The 26,119-nt window shown below is 44.0% G+C and overlaps 1 protein-coding gene across 1 annotated transcript in view; it reads right to left on the bottom strand.

The window, feature by feature from the left end:
* fn1a (fibronectin 1a) overlaps window positions 1–25,667 on the bottom strand; it is a gene marked incomplete at its 5' end in the record, with an annotated part of 29,184 nt that extends 3,517 nt beyond the window's left edge. Inside the window, 42 exons of the mRNA XM_079230686.1 lie at window positions 221–440; window positions 590–698; window positions 1,018–1,107; window positions 1,227–1,418; window positions 1,639–1,728; window positions 1,840–2,025; window positions 2,227–2,314; window positions 2,623–2,834; window positions 3,007–3,276; window positions 3,393–3,506; window positions 3,631–3,786; window positions 3,893–4,057; window positions 4,268–4,384; window positions 4,526–4,792; window positions 4,932–5,021; window positions 5,112–5,188; window positions 5,341–5,455; window positions 6,103–6,375; window positions 7,025–7,216; window positions 7,433–7,519; window positions 7,662–7,830; window positions 8,216–8,310; window positions 8,438–8,701; window positions 8,944–9,222; window positions 10,523–10,717; window positions 10,828–10,917; window positions 11,138–11,263; window positions 11,498–11,683; window positions 12,025–12,193; window positions 12,349–12,470; window positions 15,706–15,849; window positions 16,084–16,212; window positions 16,593–16,748; window positions 20,303–20,479; window positions 21,281–21,463; window positions 21,674–21,871; window positions 22,469–22,627; window positions 23,290–23,427; window positions 23,654–23,785; window positions 24,128–24,265; window positions 24,394–24,519; window positions 25,535–25,667. Coding sequence (XP_079086812.1) covers window positions 221–440; window positions 590–698; window positions 1,018–1,107; window positions 1,227–1,418; window positions 1,639–1,728; window positions 1,840–2,025; window positions 2,227–2,314; window positions 2,623–2,834; window positions 3,007–3,276; window positions 3,393–3,506; window positions 3,631–3,786; window positions 3,893–4,057; window positions 4,268–4,384; window positions 4,526–4,792; window positions 4,932–5,021; window positions 5,112–5,188; window positions 5,341–5,455; window positions 6,103–6,375; window positions 7,025–7,216; window positions 7,433–7,519; window positions 7,662–7,830; window positions 8,216–8,310; window positions 8,438–8,701; window positions 8,944–9,222; window positions 10,523–10,717; window positions 10,828–10,917; window positions 11,138–11,263; window positions 11,498–11,683; window positions 12,025–12,193; window positions 12,349–12,470; window positions 15,706–15,849; window positions 16,084–16,212; window positions 16,593–16,748; window positions 20,303–20,479; window positions 21,281–21,463; window positions 21,674–21,871; window positions 22,469–22,627; window positions 23,290–23,427; window positions 23,654–23,785; window positions 24,128–24,265; window positions 24,394–24,519; window positions 25,535–25,667 — 6,618 coding nt within the window. The remainder of the gene's footprint in view (window positions 1–220; window positions 441–589; window positions 699–1,017; window positions 1,108–1,226; window positions 1,419–1,638; window positions 1,729–1,839; window positions 2,026–2,226; window positions 2,315–2,622; window positions 2,835–3,006; window positions 3,277–3,392; window positions 3,507–3,630; window positions 3,787–3,892; window positions 4,058–4,267; window positions 4,385–4,525; window positions 4,793–4,931; window positions 5,022–5,111; window positions 5,189–5,340; window positions 5,456–6,102; window positions 6,376–7,024; window positions 7,217–7,432; window positions 7,520–7,661; window positions 7,831–8,215; window positions 8,311–8,437; window positions 8,702–8,943; window positions 9,223–10,522; window positions 10,718–10,827; window positions 10,918–11,137; window positions 11,264–11,497; window positions 11,684–12,024; window positions 12,194–12,348; window positions 12,471–15,705; window positions 15,850–16,083; window positions 16,213–16,592; window positions 16,749–20,302; window positions 20,480–21,280; window positions 21,464–21,673; window positions 21,872–22,468; window positions 22,628–23,289; window positions 23,428–23,653; window positions 23,786–24,127; window positions 24,266–24,393; window positions 24,520–25,534) is intronic.
* Between the last annotated feature and the right edge of the window lie 452 nt (window positions 25,668–26,119).

Raw genomic sequence — 26,119 nt, 5'->3', positions numbered from 1 at the left:
CCCTGCCGTTTAGCTTCTGTTTAAGTTCTATATTTCTGAATAAGAAAAACAGATAATTATGTACTGAAAAGTTGAAGTTATGCGTTACAGAACAGTGAGATCAGAGAAGCTGCAACATTATGACTCAAATTACAGTTTTGTGTGGCCAGTTATTAGTTATCAGCTACAATCCTAAACTCAAGATAATGACAGAGTTACAAATAATGTAAGTCTTACACACCTTGACCAAAGGTACTCTGTTTCCATCAGGGCCTGCTACAGGAATATAGATCAGAGGCTCTCTGAGAGTCGGTCTCTGGCCTTCTCTGGGTCCACTGAAGGGGCCATGAAGTCCGTTATTGGGGCCGAGACTCTGGTACTCGGTATAGATGTGTTGGCCCTGCTGGCCTGGTTGGTTCTGGCCACTAGTGCCAGTCAAGTGAACCTGGTTGGTGTCAAAACTGCACACAGAAGAAAAAAAGAGCATTGAGGAAAGAATAACAATAGGAGATGTGAAGCACAGCTTAAATTGCACAGATATGTTAGGTGTGGTTAGTCTTGGATTTTTCCTCTGAATCAATCATTGCAGTGTGATTACGCAGGTTCTTACATCTTGTCATTGAAGGACTCGGGGACATCCAGGATGTCAGCGGTGGGTCGGTGAGGAACAGGAAGCTGTGGCAGCTCGGGGACCAATAGCTGATGATCTGGAGCTGGAGCTGGCTCTGTTGGACAAGTGACGTATGTATGCTAACTGTTATAAGCAAGCAGGGCAAAGCAAATGTAAACTGAACTTTCAGCGGGTAAAAACACAAGATGGTTGTGTTTCCACTGTGTTACTGGGAAAACCCATTTCAGCAGTTTTTTGTTAATGCCCTGTTTCTCAAATGAAAGCTGAATAGAAGCAGTCTCAAAATGTCCTAAATATTTTCACCAAATGAGCAAGCTTCACTTAAATAAAAAGAAAAAAGACAAAGTTAAAGATCTAAAGTTTGCAGGGCCCATTTGTTCTAGCAGGTGGATGGTGGGTGTACTTACGTGTTTTGGCTTTGCCCACCAGAGGTGTGCTTCTCAAAGAATTCTGCAGCGCAACAATCTTAATGACGTACTCGGTTCCTGGCTTCAGGCCTTTGGTCAAGCACAACAAATACAAACAAAGGTTATTAGCATTTGTCATTTGCCACAATTTGTCATCAATGCATTTGCATGTACGTACGTGTAGAGTAAATCCCGTGCTCCACACTCACCATTGATAATGGCATAGCTCTGGCCTGCATGGGGTCTGGGGACAACCTCCCGAGGCAAACCCCCAGCCTCCTCATAGGTGACGTAATACCCAGTAACCCTCGGACTGCGTGATGGCTCCCAGGTGAAAGAGATGCTGTTCGGGTTCAGGGAGGTGAAGCGGATGTTGGTGGGCGGGATGACCACCGGTTTGGCTGGAAGAGACAGACAAAGACGGGGAGTTAGGTTTTTATGAGTATTTTCTTATTAGGTTGTCGTATAATTAAGCTGCCATCTTAATACTGGAGTTTATTTCACATTGATAAAGTATTTTACCAATATTATGTTTCTCACGTCACAGCAAAAAAGAAACATTTCCAACTCAAAGTAATGTACTACATTTGAGTGATACTGTAGGATATAAATGAATGTTACCTGTGGTGGCAGTGAGTGTGAGAGGTGCGCTGCGCCCGTTCCCTTTCAGTGTATAGATGTTGATCTTGTAATTGGTGCCTGCCTCCAGACCTGAAGTAAAGACAGAGTGCAATACCAGAATTGAATTATACACATTATTCTTACGGCTGTGGGTTTACACTACATCTTTTTAAACACTTGGACATTCCCATATCTGTGTACCTGTAATAACGAAAGAGCGCGAGTCAGGGCCGATAGTCCTTTGAATGGGCACGTAGCCTGAAGAGGAGGTGGTGGGAGTGGCCTCAACCAGGAAGCCAGAGATGGGTTCTGTCTTGGAGCGCCATGTCAGGGTGATGGAAGAGTCGTTAACGTCAGAGATACGAACGCGACGAGGGGGGCTGATATCTTGAGGTAGACGAGGAAAGAGAGAGAAAGTAAAGGTGAGAAGGACCAAAACCAGGAGTGAGAGAGTGTATATTGAGGAAGTTGGGATAAACTCGAGAATGGCTTTTTGCACAACAAAAGATATTCCATCGCTCTGTTTTCATGCATCAAAACGATCAATTCATTTGTCAGAATTTCCCAATTTACGAGTCGCAAACTCACTCTCCAGGGTGGTGATCTCTCCTTGGACTGGCCTGCTGGTCAGAGAGTTTTTCAAGGCATAAACATGGACTTCATAGGCAGTTGCGATCTAAGGGAGATGGAGAAAAAGAGACTTCAGTGTTGTGCAGCTTAATTATACTGTCTGCAGCTACAATCATAACAGTTTGTACATGTGTACGCACGCGTGCCCACAGGTATGCACCTCTGTCTGTATTACATTTTATAAACACTGTACATTTTCTTTTCAATTCCACTTTTGTTGCAAGATAACGGAGATCCAAGATGGGAGAACATTCACTGCGATGGACGTCTCTGTAAGTCCATTTTCATGCTCTTATGTAGACGGTACTGCACTAAATAAATACGTCCCCCGTTCAGACTCAGAGCCACACTCACCATGAGTCCAGAGATGTGCGCCTGTGTGGCGTCCGGGGCCAAGTTGATCTCCTTGGTAGGGCCGCTCTTGTTCTTTGGGTTCACCACCACACGGTAGCCTGTGAGGCCTGTGAGGCCAGTTAGTCGGTTTTCCTGACCCGGCACCGCCCAGCGCATGGTGAAAGAGGTAGGGCTAACCTGGGAGAACTGGAGGTTGGTGGGAGATGAGATGGCTGTGAGGGGGGAAGAAGATGAAATGAGGATTAGACGGAGACGGTACTCTCAGTATCAGCAGACGGAGGTGCTCATTGAATACCGTCATGTCAGAATAAAGGATATTCACCTTTACATAATGTGCCCAAAATGTACTTTCTGAACACATATAGAACTAATTTCCGTCCGTACCTGTAGCTTGTGTCCCGACCAGTGGTGTGCTGGCTGTGTCATCATGCACAGCGATGACCTTCACTGTGTATTCAGTGCCGGGTTGCAGACCATAGATAATGGTGGACTCGGCGTCTCCTCGAGGAGCAGGTCGCAGCTCTCTCTCGCCCTCCTCCGAACTGGAATACAAGACCCGGTAAGATGTGACGATTCCCTCAGGACTGTCCCAGGTGATCCGCAGTGAGGTGGAGTCGATGTCTGAGAAGGTCAGGTCCTTGGGACGGTCTATATCTAAAAAGGCAAGGTAGTGGGGTTAGAGAAGTAGGTGGAGCGGTCAGGAGGTTGTGTTTCCATTATGTGAAGTGTTGGTGAACCATATGGTTTTTTTCAAGAGTGTAAACCCTTACTTGTTAAAGCATTCACAACCACAGGAGAGCTCTCTCCATCTTGTCCGAGAGCATATACACTCAAAACGTACTCGACTGTGGGCATCAGTCCTGAGAAAGTAATCTCTGTCTGGTCTGGAAATATAAAAACAGGGAAGAGACATTAGTTTTGCTTAAACTAAGAAGCCAGAACACATTGAAGTCTAGTCAAGCTTTAAAATGCACACTAAATACTGGAGTATTTGTTCAAACCCCGTACCTGGAGCCACCACCTCAGTGAAAGACTGGCCCTGTCCATTTCTGGGGACCCCAGTCACCCTGTAACCCTTGATTGGGCCCTGAGCAGGGCTCCACCTCACGGTGACACTGTTGTCATTCACCTCCATCACCTCCATTTCAGAGGGAGAGTCCACACCTAGAGGAGGAGGGAGGAGAGATGAAGAGTTGTGAGTGGAACTATGGGTAAGCAGGATAATAAAAAAAAACGGGTGACTGTTTCATGTCTCTCAGAGAGTGCGTACTTGTCTTGTGCATGACATAGATCGGAGTGCTGGAAGCGGGGCTGTCTCCTCGACCAGTCACAGCGTAGACGGTGACGGTGTAGTCGGTACCGGGCTTCAGGTTAGTGATCTTGGCAGTGGACTGAGAGCCAGGCACTGTGAACTCCTTAGGATTACTGTGACCTCCTGGATAAAGAATGATAACGCGATAAATGTTTGAGAAAACCAATACTTGAATGCTCAATAGATTGATGAACAAATACAGTGAGAGGAAACTCCAAATGCACAAATAAACACTGTATGAACTAGAACAAAAAAAAAATACATTCACAGAAAAACGGTTTCCTGGCAAAAAAAGAAAATGAAATGCATCTGAAGCCATTGATAGTAGCTCACCACTCTCTCCATGAGTGATCCTGTAGTAGCGCACAGTGACAGGAGGAGCGTCCCAGCGGACGGTGATACTGGTGGGGGAGGAGTCGAGGACTTCCAGGTCTGTGGGAGCATCAGAGACTGGAGAGAGAGAGAGAGAGAGAGAGAGAGAGAGAGAAAAGAGTGAAGAGCCGGAAATAACTAAATGAATGAACAACATGATGAGGATGATAACATGGTGAGTAACTGGAGGACACCATGTATTAAATCAGGATTTCCTACTTGTCTTCTGTTTCCCGCTGAGCGGCAGGCTCTCTTTGGACCCGCTCACTGTGTAGATGTTGACCAAGTATTCGGTGTCTGCAGTGAGTCCTGTCAGGGTGAAGTGGTTCCTGGACGGGGGCAGCCTCTCGTCCTTGGTCCTCCCGCCGCTGACCATCTGGTAACGGATACGGTAACCTGAGATTTTGCTCTGGGGAGCGAGCCAGTGGATGGTGAAGGAGTTGGTGAAGATCTCAGAGAAACGCAGGCCGACTGGGGAATCCAGAGCTGAAAAACATAGAAAGATGCTTTAAAAGGTCCTCCTTCAAAAAGGCAAAGATCACCTAAATAATAACATTTATAGCATCAGCATAAAAAAAAAAAAGCGCCGTTTTCTTTTGGATGCGCAAAAGAAGGTAAGACTCACCTGTTGTCTGGGTGCCGACGAGGGGCGAGCTCTCTCTCTGCTCATACACACACACCACGCTCACCAGATACTCTGTGTTAGGCAGCAAGTCTGTGGACAGCGAAAAAAGACATGAATACAAATGTAGTCTGTTGTGTGCCAGTGCGCTGCTGTGCCTTTTTATGTTTTGCTGTAACTTACTCCTTAGCACCACGTTGTTACTCCTGCCTCCTGCACTGGTTTCTGTAATGTCATCCTCATCATCAATGGGATGATACCTGAATAATAAGGAGACCAACAGAGAGGAGTCATTTGGGCTGTTTTTTGTACATGTGGGTGTATTAAAAAAAAAAATAAAAAAAATCAGTGTGTCCTCCAGATAAAATTTGAAATAAATAAATATGGATATATAATGTGTTTCTGCTCGTACCTGATGAGGAAGCTGTTGATGTCAGCTGTGTTAAGCACGATGGGATGGACCCAGGTGACTTGCATAGTGTCTGGCCCAATCTGGGCAAAGCCCAAATCGGTGGGTGCTGGTACAGCTGTTGAACAGAGAGAGAGCAGCTTGGTTCAGAGTGTGTTCAAAAGGTACAAGTGATGCGCAAGTAATACAAAAAAAAGGGGGTCAGAGAATTGGAATAGTTTTATGAAAGAGTGATGATATAAGGAAATAAGGGGAGAAAGTAAATATGAAGAAAGAGAAACAAAAAAAATAGTGAAGTGACTAAACTAGAAAATAATTCATACTATTTAAGGCGGGAGTCTGTATTTTATGTGTGTGTCAGTGTAAATCCATCCAAAAGTTAGAGAACAGTGTTTGCATTGGGGGGCAAAATGAGCCTCAGTATGATTAAAACCCCCAAAACTAAAACCAGATGCTCCTCACATACACACAGAGGAAATATTAAACTGACAACACAACATGCTGCACAATTACATCAGCAACTTAAAAGGTTTGCTTGAAAGAGTAATGTCTTTGGGTTAACAAGAACCGTATTACGTTATACAACTCAGGACACACAATGTGATTTGTGACTCCCTCCCTGGCAACTGAGATCACCCTATCTGCCTAAAGTGTAGTTTTAGTATTCTTATTTATGACTGAATGGCTCCTCCAGAAAGAGCATGTATGCATGTGTCTTCATGGTATTAGTAGTAAAAGAAGTGTTCTTTGCTCAGTGGCTCTTACAGGTCTTCTGAGTGACTGTGGTGGGCTCGCTCTCGCCGTTCTCCGTCACAGTGATCACACTAATGTCATAGTCGATACCAGGTTCCAGGCCGTAGACGGTGTATTGGCCGGTCGTCGACAGAACCATGTCTTCAAAGATGGGGACGCTCTCGCCGGCTGCCACCACCGTGATCCTGTAACCAGTGATGGCCGTCGTGTTGAGCGGTGACCAGCTGAGACTGATGGTGGTGTCGCTCACGTCCTTGAAGGTGAGGTCCGTCAGCTTTGGGACTTCTGGGTGGGTGGATAGAGGATTGGAGGGGAAGGGAGGAGAAAGGAAAGAGCGAAGGCAACAGAAACACCAAACAAACGACAGGCAGAAGTGAAGGGGTTGGACATAAGGGGCGGAAAGAGGAAACCAAGGAGCAGGGGTCAGGGCGAGCAACGAAAACTTCCAGTAGGGTGAGATATTCAACATATCACACCAATGGAAGAGCTAATGCAAAGCTGCTTTTCCAAGTATATATTAATATATTCTGAAGTTTCATTTGTTATTCAATGAAACGACTCCATTGAGAATTCGTAATATATATATATATACACACAGGGGAAATATAGCATTAGTGTTGCAAAACAGCTCTATTGCTGTTTTGGACAGTCCTTCAGCTGTTGGTGCTAAATTAGAGCAGTGATGCTAACACAGCGGAGCTAGCATCTGTTAAATGTTGAAAGCTATTGTGTTATTTTGATAACATTTTAACTTTCAACATGGCATGTTATGTATAAATGGGAACAGCTGGCTCTTACTGGCCACACAAACGCTTCCCTAATAAAATCATCCTGAGAAATCAGGACAGACCTTTCCGAAGAGAAATAGAGGTTCATTTTGCTTTCGCATGTTAAATATCCATAATCCAGGATCATGGGTTGACCTCTCCCTCACCTGGTGTGATGGTAGTCGATATTGGAGTGCTCTCCATGCCGTCCTTCACAGTAACCACACTGATGTTGTATTCCACTCCTGGACTGAGATTCTCCAGGGTGCAGGAGTTCTGACCAGCCTCCACAAACTCCTCCACACTGTTTCCTTGCTGCCCATTGGTGGGAGTGCATGTCACTCTGTAGCCAGTGATGTCTTGGAGAAAGAGAGAGAGAGAGACAAAAAAAGAAGGAAGGTTTACATGGCGTGGAAAATGAGAAGAATATATTATGCTTCAATGAGGAACAATTAATATTTATTGTATATATTGTGTAAACACACATAAATAAAGCTGATTCTGATTTGAAGTTTTAAGTGTGGCTAAATCCTTTCGTGTTTCAAGCACACCTGGGTATGTAGGTGTGTGTGTACCTGGTGTACTGGCTCCGTTCCATTGGACTGTGAGGTCTCCAGTGCCTGGGTTGGACTCCAGGTTGAGATCAGTAGGAGGAGACAGAGCTGGAAATGAAGCAAGGAAAAAAGAAGTGTAAAATAATCAAAAAGAAGCGACGTTGGTGGAACAAACAAAACAGCAGGCAATAACAAGAAAAGGACAAGAATGAAAAGGTGGCAGAGTGACGATTCATTGGTTTATTCTTACGTGTGACAACGCGGCGTGTGATTGGGGTTCCCTGCTCGTGGCCGTTTATAACTGGCTGGACGCTGTAGGTGTACTCCACTCCTGGGGTCAGACCAGAAACGTAAATACTTCCTGAGTCAGATGTCACATCTCTGGGGGCTTCTCCGCCCTGACTGGGACGTACCGTCAACTGAAAGATAAATGCACACAGTGTGAGAGAGACGGCACAGAGCGGCACATGGGGTACAGGAGGTAAAGGGCAGAGGTCAATGTTTTCCCAAGAACATGTAAGGCATTCTCAACTCTGGTGTGACATATTCTGACCAATCAGATTTAAACCCTGAGGTCTGTAGTGTATATGTTATCCAACTCCAATAGAGCCGACAATAAACCAACAAGTGCACTTTCCACCGCAAAGGGTAAATATTTGCATCTGAGACGATCACACAGTCCATTTTCTTTTTTTTTTTTTTTTAAAGAGAAAGAATGGGAGACATCAGATCAGATGTATATACATTTGTGTGGTGGTGGGATATGAAGACATGTTGCATGTTATGTATTAGCAGTAAGTGTACCTTGTATTCAATGTGGGGAACTGGAGTCCAGGAGATAATAATGGAGGTGTCAGTCACATCAGTGCTGAAATGAGGAGCGTTGCCCATTGGCAGATCTACAAACACAAGGAGAGGAAAAGTGTGATCCGATTAACTCCGATTCCAAAATACATGCAGCCTTTAGCATATCCACAGTGGCCACACTGCTTTATGCTCATTTGTATACATGCATCTGACACTCACTGGTGGTAAAGACAGCAGTCTCTCCTTCACTCAGAATATTCTCCTGCTCCGCGTGTAGCGTAGCGCTGTACTCGGTATCAGGCTTCAGGTTGAGGAGGGTATACTGAGAAAGGCGGGCAGGCAGACGCAGCTGCTTGGGGTTAGAGCCCTCAATGGTGAGGAAGAGACGGTAGCCAGAGATTTTGGCACGAGGTGCAAACCACAACATCACGACACTGTCCTCAGTCACATTGGCGAAATGGATATCTGTGGGAGCATCAGGCTCTAAAGAGGAGACATTAACATACAGTTAGATGTGCACCGTTTGATTTGAAGGAGGAAAACATTGTGTGAGGAACATAGTGGTGGAGGTTGCACACGTCTTGGCTCATTATGTCAAAATTGCATACATCAACAGACACTGGTTTCAATTAAATTTCCCTGTGGCATGAAAATCCACCTGCAGAGACAGATTTGTGCATGCGGAGTCATTTCCCTGAAGGCCTGAGGGCTTCCGTCATACTCACTAGTGGTTTGCTCCCCAATGAGTGGTAGGCTTTCCTCTCCATTGTGAATGGTGTAGACGCTGAAGCGGTACAGTGTTCCAGGCAGTAGCTGCGACACTTCAATGTAGGAGTTTTGACTGACGGGCAGAGTCATCTCCCTCTGTGGAGACCCAGACTCATCGACAGGCAGGGCAGTGACCCGGTAGCCGGACACAGCGCTGGCTGGGCCGGTCCAGGTCAGAACGATTTTTTTATCTGACACCTCGAAGAACTGAAGGTCTGTAGGAGAGGAAACTTCTTCTGTTGACAGATGGGGAAATTGCATACAAATTTAGTATGTATTTCGAGAAAGAACTCCTCAGTGTTTTAGTCCCTTATTGTGTAAAAGAAAAGCTCATGCCTCTTATCATATTTTAAATATTGTATTCTAAACAAGGTTAGGTACGTGGAAATGTAATTCAGTTCCATGACCTCATGGCTGTATTTTTTATCTTGCAGGTGATTACAAAATCTGTTGTCATTCAACACACTGGTTCAATCATATTAGTTGTATACACACACACAATTTCTACAAGCAAAAAAAACAAGGACAGACTGGATGGCAGGACACACACCAGCATCTTTAAATAGTAAACAGCAGTAAACAAGAGTTGGAAAAAGTGCAAAAAGAGAGAGAGAGAGAGAGATTTGTCTAAACATGACAATAGGACAGAAAAATGAGCTTTTGTCCATTTGTCATACTGTACATCTACAGATGGCAGCACACACTGTCTCATCTCAAGTATCCTTATTCCAGCACATAGACTATACAAACAAGTACACACACACGCTTTTCTAGCATCTGTTCAACTGGCCCAACGGCATGTTTGGCCAGGCAGACTGAACATTTTTACATAACTACAGTCGAGCAGAATAAGAACAGAACAGCTGCGAACTCAATGACTTCCTTTTCAATTGGAAAACTCTTTACTTCTCGTATTAAGAATTGGAAACTTCCACATAGATCAGTGACTAGTCCACTGGATGACTTGCAGCGTTCTGGACGGTGCCCTTATGACGACATTACAACGTATGAACATACAGCAGAGCGGGGATATCTTCCTCACAGAATATAGCATATTACTATATCTTTAGACTTATTATTTTCATAGTATCTGGAGGGTTGTGAGTGTCAGAGTTAATACCACTTTGATAGATGCCTGAAGAAGCAATGCTGTATATCTCTTTTACTTCCTTAAAATTCACTCTTGCTTCCATATGTTTATATTCAGGTTTTAGTTACTCTGTTTTTTGTTTCTTTAAATCTCAACCACCAGTTCAAACCATTGTCTATGTACTGGTATGACCCCTAAAGAGCCACTGTATACCTACAAATACTCAAGGGTTATGGGCTAATATTTAGCAAAACAATTGGTTTGGTTTTAAAAAAGTGACTCAAGAGATTAAATTGCATCTCTTTGCTGGCATCCTCTCTTTCTCTTGACACACATGACAAATGTAAGGTAATGCAATGTAACACACACCCACACACAAACAACCTGACTCAGGCCTTCCAAATAACAATTAGGTCCCCTTTCTTTCACACGTCTCAGTCTTTTACCTGGCAGTGGCTCTCCGGCAGTGTTGACTTGAACAAAGATGGGCTCGCTCTCCAGGCTGTCCTCCACCGCGTAGATACTGATGTTGTACAGCTTCCCGGGTCGAAGGTCACTCAGAGTCACAGATGTTGCCGTGTCAGGGAGAGTCAGCTCCGTGCTTTCGCCTTCCAATGATGGCGTGTAGACGACGCGATAGCCTGCATGGAGGAAGAGAACATGCGGTTCATTGTCGCAGATGAATATGTACGGGTTCATATCAGCAACAGCATGATGAAAGATTTTGGCTGTGACGTGTGCCTTAACATACCAGTGATGGGAGCCAGTGGTTTTTCCCAGCTGATCACCATCGAAGTTTCTCCCACTTCCTCCACTTCATGCTCAATGGGAGCATCAGGTGCTACGGAACAAATGAGGTGTAAATGTGAGGAGGGAAATTACGACCACTGCATTTCTTGATTTATAGTCCCTGGCGCGTGTTCATTGGGCCGCTTGCAGGTCTGGGATTCAAGACAACATTTCAGTCTAGCAGCTGTCATTTTTGTGAGAACGGGAAAGAACATCAGGGAAGAGAGACGGGAGTATAAACTGGGAGAACGTGTGTGTATGTGCCTACTAACCAGTGGTTTGTGAAGTAGTGAGAATGAGGTTGTCTCCGACATCTGTAACCTCATAGACGTTAACAGTGTACTTCCTTCCAGGTAGAAGCTCATTAATGTTCACTGAGGTTGCTGTATGGGGCACGTCTGATGAAAAAAGAAAAAAAGATTGTATTAACACATTGCTTTTCATACATTGAAATATTTTAAAGCTAAATAAAGACCTTTTATTCTCTGAGAGCAGTCTGTCTTGGTAAAATCTACAATATTTTGAAATCAGGCCAAACAAGAATGCACAATATGTTTGCCGCCATCGATATAAAACCCAACGATATATTTGTGAATGTATTCGTGTTTGTAGAAGTGTTTCCCTCCACTTACCGAGCACCAGAGGCTGTCCAGTTCCCTGTCCATGCTCACTGAGCTCATACTCTACTCTAAAACCAGAAACCGTGTCGGAGGCGGAAACCCAGGAGATGACAAAGCTGCTGGAGGTAATTTCGGTCACCGACTCTGAGATGTCAACCGTAGGCGGAGGTTGAGTGGTCTCGCCTTGTGATGTCGCCACTACAGGAAAAAAAAAAAGGGATGGAAAATAGGAGAGGTGGTTACTCGCTGCCTCTGAGATCAGAACTGGCAACACTGTGCAGGAAATGTTTCTAAACCTCAGCGAGGAGATTCTGGTTAATTAAAAGTTTCATTTTAAAGAGCCAAACGGCAATTAAAAAAATAAAGCACACAAAATTGCTATTTCATAATGGTGCAAGCACAAATCTTGCATAGTTATTTTGCAAACCAGTATACATAAAGCAGAGGTATGCAGAACAAAAAGTACCCATGCCTAAACTGCAAAAGTAGCCAAATACAGTTGCTTAAATAATGATTGCAAATAAGCTCCCTCAACTCACGTGATCCATAATTGGTGGTGAAGTCAAAGCGCGTGAGCTCTTGACGTCCAAACCGCAACACGCTGATGAGCTGACCCTCGTAGGTGATGCCCGGCTTCAGACCAGAGATGGTGTAAGAGTTCAGATGGCCGGGGATCATCACCTCTCTCCATGGGGTATGAGTGTTTTTCTGGAAAATGTGATGGAGAATGTCAGAAATAAGAGATGCAAGAGTATTTTAAAGCTTTGCATGCAGCGCAGGGTTTGCATGTTGGATATGTTGATAGAGGTTAGTGACCAAGTCGAGGCATCGTTTCTTTGTTCGCTGTGAGGCAGAAAACTCACCACTTTCCACTTGAGGATGTACTGGGTTATGTGAGCAGATTGTGGGGCGTTCCACTGAATAGGGTGAGAGTTGGGTTGGTTTCCAGATTCAGTTATGATCACCTGGACAGGACGATTACCACCTGAGAGAGAGAGAGAGAGAAAGATCAAAGACAGAGGGGTGAGCAATACAGAACAGACCAGGAGATTCACTTTGGATTGTAGAGCAAAGTCATCATCATGTTATATTGTGCAGGAGCATGGGGCATTTTCAAAGCCGAACACATCATACATCCAAGTCAAATCTTAGCTTTGGGAAGCTGACATGGTGGGATATTGGCCATTCTATTCCATTTCAATGTTGCATATCCCACCTCAACAGAGGGAGCATGAGTGAGTGTGCAGCAGGATTTTCCTGAACAGAACACAAAGAGTGAGGGAAAACTCGCGCGTCCCTGTGAGATTCCAGCCCAGATTTCAACAGCTGGAGGGGAGAACCCTTTGACTCTATTTGTTCTCCTCTTTAACCTTCTCCATTTTATACATTTTAGAAAACGCTTGCAGAAGTATCACAGAACGGTATATGACACGTTTCTAGAAAAGTTTCGAAGAAAAGTATGCTGAAGCAATAAAGAAGCATGAGAAAAAAAAAACTTCTTAAAACAAAATCCTGGAATGTATTGCGTGTCTTTATTGCGTGTATGCGCTGCTTTCAGTCCTAGAAACGTGGGTTTTGCTGTTTAACTGAGCTCCTTGAGTCTAGGGATACGCTGCCAAACAACATTTAACAAGTTACAAATACCGACTATGTACGTTTGTTGGTGGATTCCTTGGAAAACCTTGCGGTGGTGAGTTTTGTAGCTGACATGAGCTTAAACATGTGTATTGTGTCATTAGTGCGCCTGACAGCACATTGACTAAAGTTGGGTCCTGTGTTGCAAAAGGTGGCGGTCCAGGCTTAAGAGTAGCTTAGCAGGGAGAGATAAATTATATTAAAAAAAAAATCGAAAATTTTCTAATTCTACTGGTTTCGGAAGTGAACAAAGGATATCAAGTCATCTTTAATGTAAACAGAAGTCATGTGGCAAACAGACTCCTGACATAAGCTGTGCTGATAGAAACTGGTAGCTTCTATAAAGAACTGAGGTTTTCTAACCACTTTTCCAAATAGCAGACCTGTAATCAAAGTTTCTGAGCAAGTGGCTCGGTTAACCAGAAGTTGCTTGCAGATACACCAACCTCAAAAACAATCTGGGACCAATTACGGCCTATTACAGACCCACAGGCCACTGGCGAGGGTAAGGGTTACGTAGAGTCAGATGTGGGGCGCAAATGAAAACGGATGCACACTTGCAGTGGCTAAACTGCATGTACACACACACACACACACACACACACAATCTCCCAGCATAACACACACACATCTGCGTAACGTACAGGCACGCTGAGGCAGACATCCCCCTTTACTTTGTAGAAACAGACACAACATTTATTCTTGATACAGACGAGAGGCACAGGAAGGTGGCGATAAGGACCACAGCAAAGGGAAGTCATGTCGAGTCATCCCAACAATAAGAAATACCCAGAAAGATTAAAGATTAAATTACACTCCAGACGAGGGGAGATAAACACAAAGGGTAGAAAAGAAAACAAACTTTTTTTTTTTTTTTTTAAGAAGATCGTATCGATGTGGTGCTAAATCTGAGACTCGTGAAAACCCTTAAAAAAGATCCTTCACTGGGATTTTCCATTTTTACCTTTTATGGTGTTTTCCCAAGTAAGCCAACTGACCCGGAGTCTGGATTTGCCTCTTGCTACCCTTAAATCTTAGCATGCTGCATTTTGTGTGCCGAGGCGCACACACGCACACACACACACACACACACACACACACACACACACACACAGGCGCAGAGCAAGTTCACAGCTGGTTGCCATTACAGCCACTTCTGGAGGAATAGTGCCCTACATTTTGTATCTCCCGACAACCTGCTTCACACACACAGGGCAAACAAGTTAATAGTTTAAATGTTCCTTTACACAAGACTTGTCAAACCTCACGTTCTGTCCCCACTAGGATAGCTTCACAGCCTCACTCGTTTTAAAATGCAATAGCAAGTACACAACATAAAAGCCCGCCTCACTGTACAAGTGCATCACTATTTTAACAACCAGCGGAAATGCGAAAGAAATGGGAACAACGTTGCATGATTATTCAGGGTTGCCGTACAAGAAAGGTGAAGAACGTGGTTAGTTGCAATGACGAAGGGGGCAGAATACTAAAAGGTAAACAACAACGTCTGTGAAGGGATTCTGATATGAAGGAGAAAACTTCAAAAAGTCAAGACAAAGCTATGACTAATGAAGCATGACTTCATTCTAAATAATGCTGGCTAGGTGATTAGACTCTAAGACACAAGGTTCAATTTAAACTTTAATCCACAAAATTGAAAGCTGTTGTTCAACTGGCTTTAAATGTGTGTATGTGGTAGTTGTGTGTACGTGTGTGTAGGGTGGGGGTATACACACACACACGTGCACTGTGATGTTTTGTACAGCTGTGGCAACAGCACAGGGGATGTACCACATGCTGGCAGGAACAAAGGCTCAAAGTAGGGGGTGTATCTCTTAAAGAGGAAATCACACCTCCTCCCATCGCTGTCTGTTTCACATCAAAGTCAAGGGCCTCATTTTCAAGGTGAGTTAAACAAACAGATTTCCCTGCAGGAGATGGAGCGCAATTTGCGAGCTCATATTACCATCACTGAACACATCCTTACTGAGGTTTACATATCTACTTCACAGCTACTGTGAGCATTTCCTCCTTTCTTTATCCTGTACGATACCAGCATTCATGCAGGCATCGACCTGGCTTAAAAGAACCAAAGCCTCAACAACTCACTGACACTCAAACTAGATGAGGGTGAGGGGTGAAAAAAACAACAACTCTGAAACCAAAAGTCAACATAATCAAATAGTACCAGGGACTGAGACAGGATCAGAAGTGAAAAATGATAATATTAAGGCTTTTTTTCCACTTCTAGGTGACCAGGTGGAAAAGAACGAACAAAAGAGACAGGCTGAACATTTCCTCCATGTATATTTGGGGTTTTGCGAAATGAATAAATTCCTGCAACATTGATGAAGGCCAGATGGCAGATGGATAAAATGACGTCTTCTCATTAGTGTGCGAACCTCCTCTGTCATCATAAGGCAATACAATAAGGATTATGGACTCTTTAGAGCGGGGTGGAGACTCTACATATAACTTTAGGCTTTAATTAAGAACCAGATACATCAAAAGGCACAGTTTCCATAAACTGGCAAAAATCTCTGTGGCGACGAATGAATATTGTCTTAATGTGCTTCACATCTTACCAGGGAAGGACTGCTGGGGCTCGCAGCTGAGCTCTCCGACGCCGTTGCCATAGCAATAGCACTTGTACATGATTCCTTGGATGACTTTATCCCAAGACTCTCCAATCTTATAGAAGGCTCTCGTCTCCGGCTCCTGGCACTGATCTAAAAAGGGCAGAGTCATAAAACCAGGTGATGCAATTAATAACATTTAAACAAGCCCTGCAAACAAACATGGTGCATATCTACATGCGTCTGGAAGTGATGCAAACATACAAATATCGAGAATTATCAATATTGCAATATCCAACTGAATTTGGAGCGTTAAATACAATTAATGTTTGCACGTTAGTTGAGACTGAATGAACACAGAGCAAACCTGTAACGTGGTAAACTCACCAATGGCGTCACACTTCCAGCGACCACGGCCCTGTCCGAAGCAGGTGCAGTTCATTGTGTAGCCCTCCTCGTGTTGTTTGGTGAAGGTTTGGTTCACCTCGAAGTTCAGGCCGTCCACAATACACTGGTCTGCAACAGACAAGCAGATATGCATTGGCATGGAGGAGAAAATGCAAATGTAACTTCTTTTCTAAGCACCTCTCTGCTTTGGCACAGATTCTAAATGCCGTGCGTTTGTGTGTGTGGGTGTAGGTAGGTGTGTGTGTGTAATGCAGGTGCGGCTGAAGCCCAATAAAGTGCAAGTCTTGCAGCCTGCTTTTAACATTTTGGCAGGTGTGTGATTATATCACCTGTGACCTTTCACCTTTTCACTCAAGAGTATTCTAATATCACTTATTATTATGCCACACACATGGACCAAAACACTGCCATGTCAGCAACTCTGAATTCCCTTTTCTTCCTCTATGTAACGTATTCCGCCTGTAGCTGTTAAACACCCCCACACACACCTTTAAGCTGGGAGTAAGCAACACAACTCCATTCTCCTCTGCCATTGCCGACGCAGGTACATCGCATCATGTGACCCAGAACGTCGTGCCGTTTGTCCCACTGCTCTCCCATGCGGTACATCACCCCTTCACTGGTCGTGCACACTTCTTCATTGTCTAGAAGGCACAGAAGGACAAAAACAGTTACAAAAGTGCATGCTAATAGGTTGCGGCTCCAAATCAACTTGGGGGGGAAAAAACAACTCATATTTAAGTTGAAAACACAAAATAATCAGATGCACAGATATGCTATCAGACACATCACACACACCGTGTTAGCGACGCAAGCACTGCATACCGACAGAGTATAAAAACACACAAAAACACACTATGATGAATGATCTTCCTGGGAGATTCTACCCTACAATTAATGCACAAGGCCGTAGAGATACAACCAACCTGTGTCCATATAAAATAAAAGTGGATTTTCCTGGATTGGAAGCCAGAAACCGCAGTCACGTGTCCTCGTGTGTATGAACGACTGTGTGTTCACCACATGTTCTCCCGTAATTAAAAAGAGAGAGTACTTTTTATTCAGGAGAAATATAAAGTTGGTTACGGTAGGTGCGACAGGCAGACACCTTCATTAGGTACTTCTGCTAAAACTGCACGCCTGGTGCAAAACTGATTTCAGTATTAAGAACATGTGTGTGGCATTTGACTGTTGGACAAATTTTCCTCACATTACTGGTTATTCTACTGCAGATTCTAACCTCTTTTGCAAGTGCTGACCTGTATCCGAATCCCACAAAAAGGAAAGGAAACCCTTGAGTTTAAAATGGTGGCAAAATTGCATTTGCGTTGCATTTATTGTTGAAACACACGACTCAGTTGCAGAGTACACGGCTGCTTCAGTGGAGGGGATGTAGAGCTTAGAGGAGCAGACACAGCTGATAAGCATGCATGCCCACGTACACAACGGTTCAACACGCCATACAGGGGAGGGAGGCGCAGGACGAGAGAAAGGGCAGATCTCTTGTCTTGGAGCCCAGCCCAAACCTTTCTAAAGGCAGGAAGAATCTGGACCAGAGCCAGCCCATCTGGTTCCTCGGACTGAAGATCATTTGGACTTGGTTTGGTGGCTATGCACCAAGGCTGTGGCTCGGGGCAGAAATGCAGGGGCTGGAGATTGTTTGGACATGGTAGGGAATAGTCAAGTACCCATTTGAATGATCTGGGTAACGGCTGCTAAACAAGGTTGCAAGGTTATTTTATTGCCATTGCACATTTATTACGTTGTAAATTTCCTCTTTAATTGCTGTGCAGTGCTTCTCTTGTGCCATCAGTGCGGCATTGTGCTTAAAATGATCGGAGACCATGTCTGGATGCATTTTCATCCCATCTTTCCTAATAGTCTATAGCTGGAGGGTGACCTGGTGCTTTTTACAATATCCAAGCACGGAACTACTTCAATCTGGCATCAACTTAACTGTCTCTTCAAAACCTGTCTATATTTTCTTATGGTAATTAAACTACTCCTACTACTTTTAATGACATTTAAAACTTAACTTAGGGCCAATTTCCTCCAGGCAAAGCAGATCACTGCTTGATGGTATGTTAGGACACAGAGGAAAAACCAAAACCCTGGTGATCTTGTTGAAGAGGGACTGATACTAATAATTACGGGCATATGTTTCAATTGCTATTGAGGTAGAGAGAAGACAGTGGATCTAATATTGTAAATGGTGCAGTTTGCATAATGGCGGCGGAGACCGAGTCCCGACCACAAATGACAGACACAGATTAGGCTATCCAGACTCTTCCCGGAGGACTGCCACAGGTGGAGCAGAAGGGGCTCCAGACCATTACTGTTCTTTAAACACCAGCATTAACATCTCAAGTGCCATGTTTGTTTTGACAATCCCTGTGAAGCCATTAATGTAAATATCAAAGCCCCCCTGCTGCTTTGATTGCTGGACTGTTTAACACAGACAACCTGCTCCGACACTGGCTAAAGGGCATGAACGCAGCTCTTTTTTTTCTCCTCTTTAAATCTCCACTGGGTGTTGTTAACAACAGGGTGTCGGTCCAAAAGGTGGGTCCCAGGTTTGAAGTAGGCATATAAAAAGGAATTCTGGAGAAAATTATAGCTTTGAAAAAACCCAAGAAATCAGCACAATCCATTATCCCATCTCTTGCGATGTGTTAAGTACAACATAAAACAAGGGTTACTCTTCTATAGGCTGTCCACATGCACACGTGTTAACTCTAAACCTCCGCACACAACCGAATCCTTTGACTTCAGAGCAGAGTTGAACCAATTTGAACTTCTTAAAACGATCGCCCATCTGTCTTGCCACGTTGCATAAAAACTACAAACAATAAGATATATGATCAAATAAATCCAGTGCTCCATTTTTCATAGAATTCAAAGAGGACTTCTTTGTCTCAGATCAGTCTTGTAGATGTTTTCACCTGTGCACCATCCACATTTTACAGACGGTCCATTTTGATGTAGACAGCTGTAAGAAGGTTGTTTAAATCAGAGCTAATCTTTCTTCCCATTTGTGGATATTTCTTTACGTCTGTCTGTACTTAATTCATGTACACACAAAATTCAAGCAATGCCTGAGATAAACATCAGTGTCCGTCTACAATTATGTTAGCTGGCCTGGATCCTGGACATACACAGCAATACCAAAGAATCACATTTGTTGTGACTACGCAGCTGTGTTTGCATCAACTAGCTTTTGGCAGTACTCAACATTGGCTGTGTGCTGTTGTTTGTTTGCTTTTTAAATTATACTATCAGGCATCTTAATCAGATCTCTTTTCAGTATCTCTCTGTTGAATGGCATGTTGGTGTCATCATTACCATATCATTACTCCCTCGCAGACATTAGTGCTGTGTAAATTACCCCCTGGTGTTTCAGCCTCTTTTGTTACCCACAGAGACCGAATTGACACCTAAACAACACAACAACACATTTCTCACAAGGCAGTGACTTCAATGTGAATTTGGCTACACTATAAATAAAAAAGTGTAAGAACTGTAAATTAGATGTTGTCTGCGCCATCAGCACCGACTCCTTTAACATCAATCTGATAATAGCTTTTATGTAAATTAAATAAGGTTACCCATCTTTTCGTTGCCAAAGAATAGTCTTAAAACAAAAGGCTTTGCGCTGATTCAGACTGGGAGGAGACACATTTTACTTCAGAGTGGGAGGGACTTAGTAATTAGCTGTGCTAATCACATTAGTGGCCCCTATGGCGAGAAAACACTTCTGGCTTGCAAACAAATACTTTGGAAACTAATGTGTGTGTAAAAGAGTTTTAAAAAAGGTCTTTTGTTTGGTTTCCTTTTAAAACACCATCTATAATAGTGTGGCCTACGCTTTCAGTACCACACAACTTCAAACAACACCACTACCTCCAGCACCAACATTTGGACTCTATTACCAAATCCTATACCTTTTCTTTTTACTTTCACTACATCCTGCAGCTGCCCTTACACAGTATGGATCAGTTGCATGCAGTATGCATACAATTGGGACCTACTACTTTGTCATATCTGCTGCACAGAGGATTGTGGGTCAGAATAGCCGGAAAAGCATGCTAGCTTGCATGCTGCAAACTGCCACTGATGCAGTCGGACATCCTGGTATTTTTTGCAAACTGCATTTGAGATACTATGTATTGGGCCATACCAAATATTTTTTCGGACTTACCAGCCATAGGACAGAATCCAAAGCGCTGTTCTCCATCATAGTCTGTTGTGGTGCCGCACCACTTCATGCCGTCTCTACGGCCATCTGCAGTACAGTCGGTGTAGTTTCGGCCATTATAGAGGTAGGGGAACTGGCACAGAGCACCATTCGAATTACCGCCTCGTGTCGCCATAATTACTGTTAAAAGAAAAACACAGCCATATAAATTGGTATCACATAGTTATCAACATTCAACCCCCTAATACAATTCCGGTTTTGTGAAGCATAATCACACAGTTCAGAGGAGAAGCAGGTGCTTGTTGAGGCGCTGCCAGGGTTTTCTTTTAAACTCGTCAGCCAGACTATTCGGTAACTTAGCTTGTTTTTGTATTGTCTAATTTAGCTCACATTGATATAACAGTAGACATATACTGTACTTTGCAGAGTAATTAAATAAACAAACACACAACGACAATGTTGAAACTTGAGCCCTTATGTTAGCTTAACTTGTGTCGGACATGTTAGCTGCACAGACTGACGGGACAAGCTAGTTCACGGCCCTGAAGATACTAGGTCTTGTTTTATCTGAAACAGTTGTTTCATGTGTATAAAAACTTCTGGACAACAGTTGGCAGTACTTGAGTCTTCTTTTTTAAACTTGTATTTACACACAACTAACATTACCACGCGAGGCTAGCAGCTTTTCCCCGCCACGCATGCTAGCTAGCGTTAGCTATCCGCAGGGATAAACTGAATACTTTTTCTGGGAAAAGACCCTTTGCAGGACAGCAAAAGGACACACTTCACTCTCCATTTTCAAATGTCAAAGTAATATCAGTACGTGTTGAGCAAATTAGCTCGAACAGAGTACATTTTCAGGCACTCTTCCGAATCATGGTTGTGAAATATAAAACAATTGTTCATCCCTTGTTCACCACCAATTTCACTTCAGAATTCCTACACATGCCACCTATAACAACATTTAACACATCTGCTCACCATTCCTCTCTGTACAGAAAGAATATTTCTGGTCTGTCTCAAAGTCAGAGGCGGTGGAACACCACAGTTGTCCATCACTGCGTCCATCAGAGATACAGGAGTGGTAGGTCTTCCCCTTGTAGAGAAAGGGAAACACACAGGGCTGACCACCGGAGTTGCCACCGTACACTGGAGCTGGTCCATCTGTATGAAGACAGGAAACACACACGGATACAGTAATGACTAAACATATGACAACATAGAGGTATGACCAAGAGCTCATCATCTCAGTTGGAGATTGATTCATGTCCTTAAATCATACAACTCCACAGTGAGCTTGTTGTATTCCAGTTGACAAAATTATAAATAAATCAATGGCCACTATTGGTCGAATGCTGTTTATGTGTTTTTTACCCCACTGTTCACAGCTGACTCCATTGACAAGACAGGTACAGATCAACTGCTTGGTTCCCTGGTTCTTCATCCAGCGCTGGCCGATGAAGTACGAAAGTCCTGCGTCCGTCCGACAAGGACCCTCCTGGGTCAGCTCAGGAACAGGGGCGGGATGGTAGACCGCAGGCTGGATGTTAGTGATCACACGAGAGCCAGTGCCTGGAATGAAACGTTGGATCAAGGTCAGGGGTGATATCACATTTAAAAAAAAAAACTTCCCAAATTAAAAGTTCACCTATTAAGTGATGATGCAGCTAAAACATAAGAAATTAACTTAATTCAAACACAAGATTAAAGATCTTTGAACATGCAATCGTCACTGGAGTGAGGGCCTATGCATGACTTCATGTGAAACAGCATATACTGTGCTTGGTGGGTTGAACTGTAACATACAGCATGAAATAAAAGTATGGGTTTCTTTTCAACTGACAGAAAACTGTACTACAGTGAAGCTTCATGCGAGTTTACTGTCCCAGAGTCACGACAAGCATATGTTCCGATCTCACACCCTATAATCACTTCAAGCACATTTCTCCCACCAAGTTTCCCCATGTTCCATTTCTCCCTCTACACATTTCCCTGTTCACCATCTCCCGTTCTCATGAGGTCATGGTCATGAGTTAAAAGACACGTCTTTCTCACTTCAACACTTGGCACTTCTTATCTCTCCCTCCTCACAGCATCTGTCTCTGGTATACATTCTTCTCTTCACACACAGCAGAGAAAGGGACAGGCATATTATCATTTATTTCTCACCCAGGCCAGTGGTATGAAGTGAAGCATGTCGCTCACACTTCCACTCCCCTCGGCCGTTCCCGGTGCACAGACACTGGAGCGAGTGGCCTTGGGCGTCTGTCTTGGTCCAGGTATCTCCAATACGGTGGGAGGTCAGAGTATCCTGGTCGTTACAGCGATCTAGAAGAGAAGTGAACGAGAGGGATTCATTAAAAAAAAAAAAAAAAATAGATGGAAACTGGGAGACCGCATTGTGGTCTATTTTGGTGGGAAACATGGTGAAGCCCTTATGTCAATGTGAAGAGTGACTGTTTAACAGTCTGCAGCGATCCTGTGGAGAGTTATTCCTCCTGGCCACCAGCTGTTTCCTTGAGACTGTGCATAACAATTTATTGATAATCTCCAATACAAAAACATTAAAGGCCACACTGAAGTCTTTCTTGCGACAACAAGTCAACAGGGAATAACAGTACTTCTCGTCTGTTACATCAGCCAGCATTATTAAGGAAGCAAGTAATGGGTCTAATTGGAAAAACTACTGGGAAACATTTCCTCCACAGCTTGTTAAAATCTTCCAACAAATGGCAAGTTTTGCGGTTTGCCTTCAGCTCTGCCAGTATGGCCAGAGAGTATGTCTGTGTGGCGTTCCATTAGGATTAAGCTGAACGCAGCATGTCATTACATTTTCTGCTGGTGTGTGGATCTTAATGATGCAGTTTTCCTTGTCTGTTTTGAACAAGTAGAGATGCATTTGTATAGATAGGAGATACACAAAAATAAAGATCTTTGGAATTTGTTTTGTCCCATGCAGCTTCCATCCAATGGCAGGAAATGTTTCTTACTTCTGGAAGTGCATGTGATGCGTCCACTTCCCTCTCCCAGACAGGTGCAGTCCACCACCATCCATCCCTGGTACGGCTTCTCCCACGTCTCCCCAACAATATAGGATGTGCCCTCTGAGTTGTCATAGCAACGCTCAGCTGCGGGAAACAGAAACGCGTGAGCCACTAAATCAATTAAAAAACGTTTTGTACCAAACACTCAATACAAAAAATACCCTGAAAATCAAGTCTACTCAAACACAAGATAATGATTCAGAAATAATCTCCTCCATCCTCAGACATTTCCTGGCAAACTAAAATCAGACATCTTTCCCAGCAAGTAAATCCAGTCGTCAGTTAGTCAGTGGCTGTCTGAATGACTCACCGACAGGTTTGCAGGTCCACTCTCCCTTGCCGTTACCCAGACAGACACACTCCAACATGTAGCCTCCTGTTTCGTGGGGTCTCTTCCAGGTGTCACCAATCTTATATGAAGCCCCACCCTCATGACAGCGGTCTGGGTAGACAGAAGTAAAAAGGATGAATTTAGACTGAGGTCAATGGGCATGCGAGTGTTTGCACAGAAAGAAAGCAAAAGAAACACACACACACACACACACACACACACAGAAATGTCTCCCATTATCCAACCACCCGGCTAACTGGTAACAGCTGTACAGCAACAGTTGCTGATCAGCTGAGGACAATATGGAGATTAACCAGTTTACTGCCATTGGACTGGCAGGCCGGGATATACACTGAAACACATGAGCTTGGATGTGTGGTCTGGGGTTAGAACAGTTAACGGCAGCGGGGCGGCTCCTTGTAGAGCTGGCACTCATAGAAAATACAAACTTACTGCCGATGGTGCAGCTGATCTTGCCCCTCCCTGATCCGATACAGGTACAGTCCCAGATCATGCCCTCCTTGGGTCTCTCGTAGGTTTCTCCCACAGTGTAAGACTGCTGGGTGATCTTGTCGTAGCACTTTTCCTCTGCTACAAGGGAAACAATGGAAAAACAATGTGTTTTGAGTGAAATGAAGATGGGTTGATGTGGGGATTTTTTTTGGGGGCACAGATTAAAAAAAAAAAAAAAACTTTGACCAACATAAACACAAACTAACCTTCAGGTTTGCTTTTACACTTGATGCCAGCGACTCCATAGCAGGTACAGACCAGTATGCTGCCCAAATATGGGCGTTCCCACTGGTCGTTAATACCATAGAGCTGACCATTCTCTATACAACCATCTGACAGGAGGAAGAAAGAAAAAAAGAAGAGAGCTAATGAGACTTTAGTACAAGCTAGAATCAGGCAGGAGGAGGTCAAATGTAACACACCGCCTCCCTTTGCTCTTGTACTAAAAACACAGTGTGTAGGGAAAATGTGAGGGACAGAGAAAACACACTCCACCCTCGCTCGCACGCCCCAAAACACTGTACCTGCTCAGCATGTCCTTCTTCAAAGTGGAAAGACAAATGAAGCCACTGGAAAAATGGTGTACAGCCCTGACCATAACAACACCACATGTAGAGCAGTATCATTAAATATAGCAACATAAGCAAACCCCACATTGGAATACACATTTTACTGTGGGGCAAGACCGCACCCACGCCTGTGAAATTGACCCTGGATGTGTTAACTCGACTTCAAAAAGGCCCCCAGGGCTGAGTAATAAATCAGTTGCACAGAGTGGAGAATTATGTCTACCTTCACTTCTCTCCCCCACCAGGCATCTCCTTTGTTCACGTCTCATGACTTCACATGTCAACAGCATCTTTTTTCACCCTCAACTTTAACATTTAAGCCAAGAGTTGTTTTACTTGGGCCTATTTGTTCTTTCTCTCAGACGCTTCAGTCATTAGCATTCACACACAGATAAAGTTTAGCAGACCAGAAACGTGTTTTGTTGTTGTTGTTGTTGTTAAATTAATCCAATTATTCCAATGAAGATCAGAGGATCACAGAAGACTGATTGTGCTGTTTGTGGCGTCTGTCAAGCAAATACACAATGCATTGCCTAATCTACGGTTTTAACTGCACGTCTTTAACAGACAGTATAGGGACACGACCTGAAAAGATGCGTCTTTCAGAAAATGTTGCTCTCTGGTCTCGACAACTAAAAATACCAAACACATGATCAAAATTAACTGTAATTTAATTTACCATCAAGTCCGTCAAGTGACCTCTGGGAGCCCCCAGTTTAGAGGCCATTTACTGCAACGTGAAATCTCTCTTGTGACTAATAACTGCAGGAACACTTACCCTGAGAGACCGAGGAGCTCTGGTGCTGCTGCTGCGCCTGTCGCCGACTCTTGTGCGTCCCTTTGGGCATGCAGTTCACCGCGCTCCCGATACAGAGCGCAACCAGCACCCTGGCGATGGTGCTGCCGGACATACTGTGTATAGTGCGAGCCACCCGGCTGTTGCAGAACGTGGGTACCAGGTGCTCCTTGTGCAAAAGTTTAGTTCACCGGAGAGACAAGTCGGCTCCACTGCAACGCTTATTTTTCTGCCGCGCGCTTCAACTTCCCAGATCAGTCCGCTCCTCTCCAGGCTGCGGCCACAGTGTGCAGGTTACCAGTCTGTGGGAGTGATTTATCTGGGCATGGCTTAGTTTCAGCCGGAGGAGGGAGGTCCAACAAAGGGACCGACTACCCACGCAAGCACGTAGACGAAGAGGGCAGACCAACTTTTACGGAACAAAGATGGTTACGAATTCCTTTTTTTTTTTTTTTTTTTTTATCCTATGAGACAAGACAGAGAGATTATTTCAAATCGTCTCCATGCAACCCGCAACACTGAGGTAAACACACGTTAAAGTGTGTGTTGGATATCATGATACAGAGG

The sequence above is a fragment of the Taurulus bubalis genome, assembly GCF_910589615.1.
Source record: "Taurulus bubalis genome assembly, chromosome: 15".
Classification (NCBI taxonomy): Eukaryota; Metazoa; Chordata; class Actinopteri; order Perciformes; family Cottidae; genus Taurulus; species Taurulus bubalis.
The sequence above is the reverse complement of the archived record's forward strand: the minus strand, read 5'-3'. Positions and strand labels throughout refer to the sequence as shown.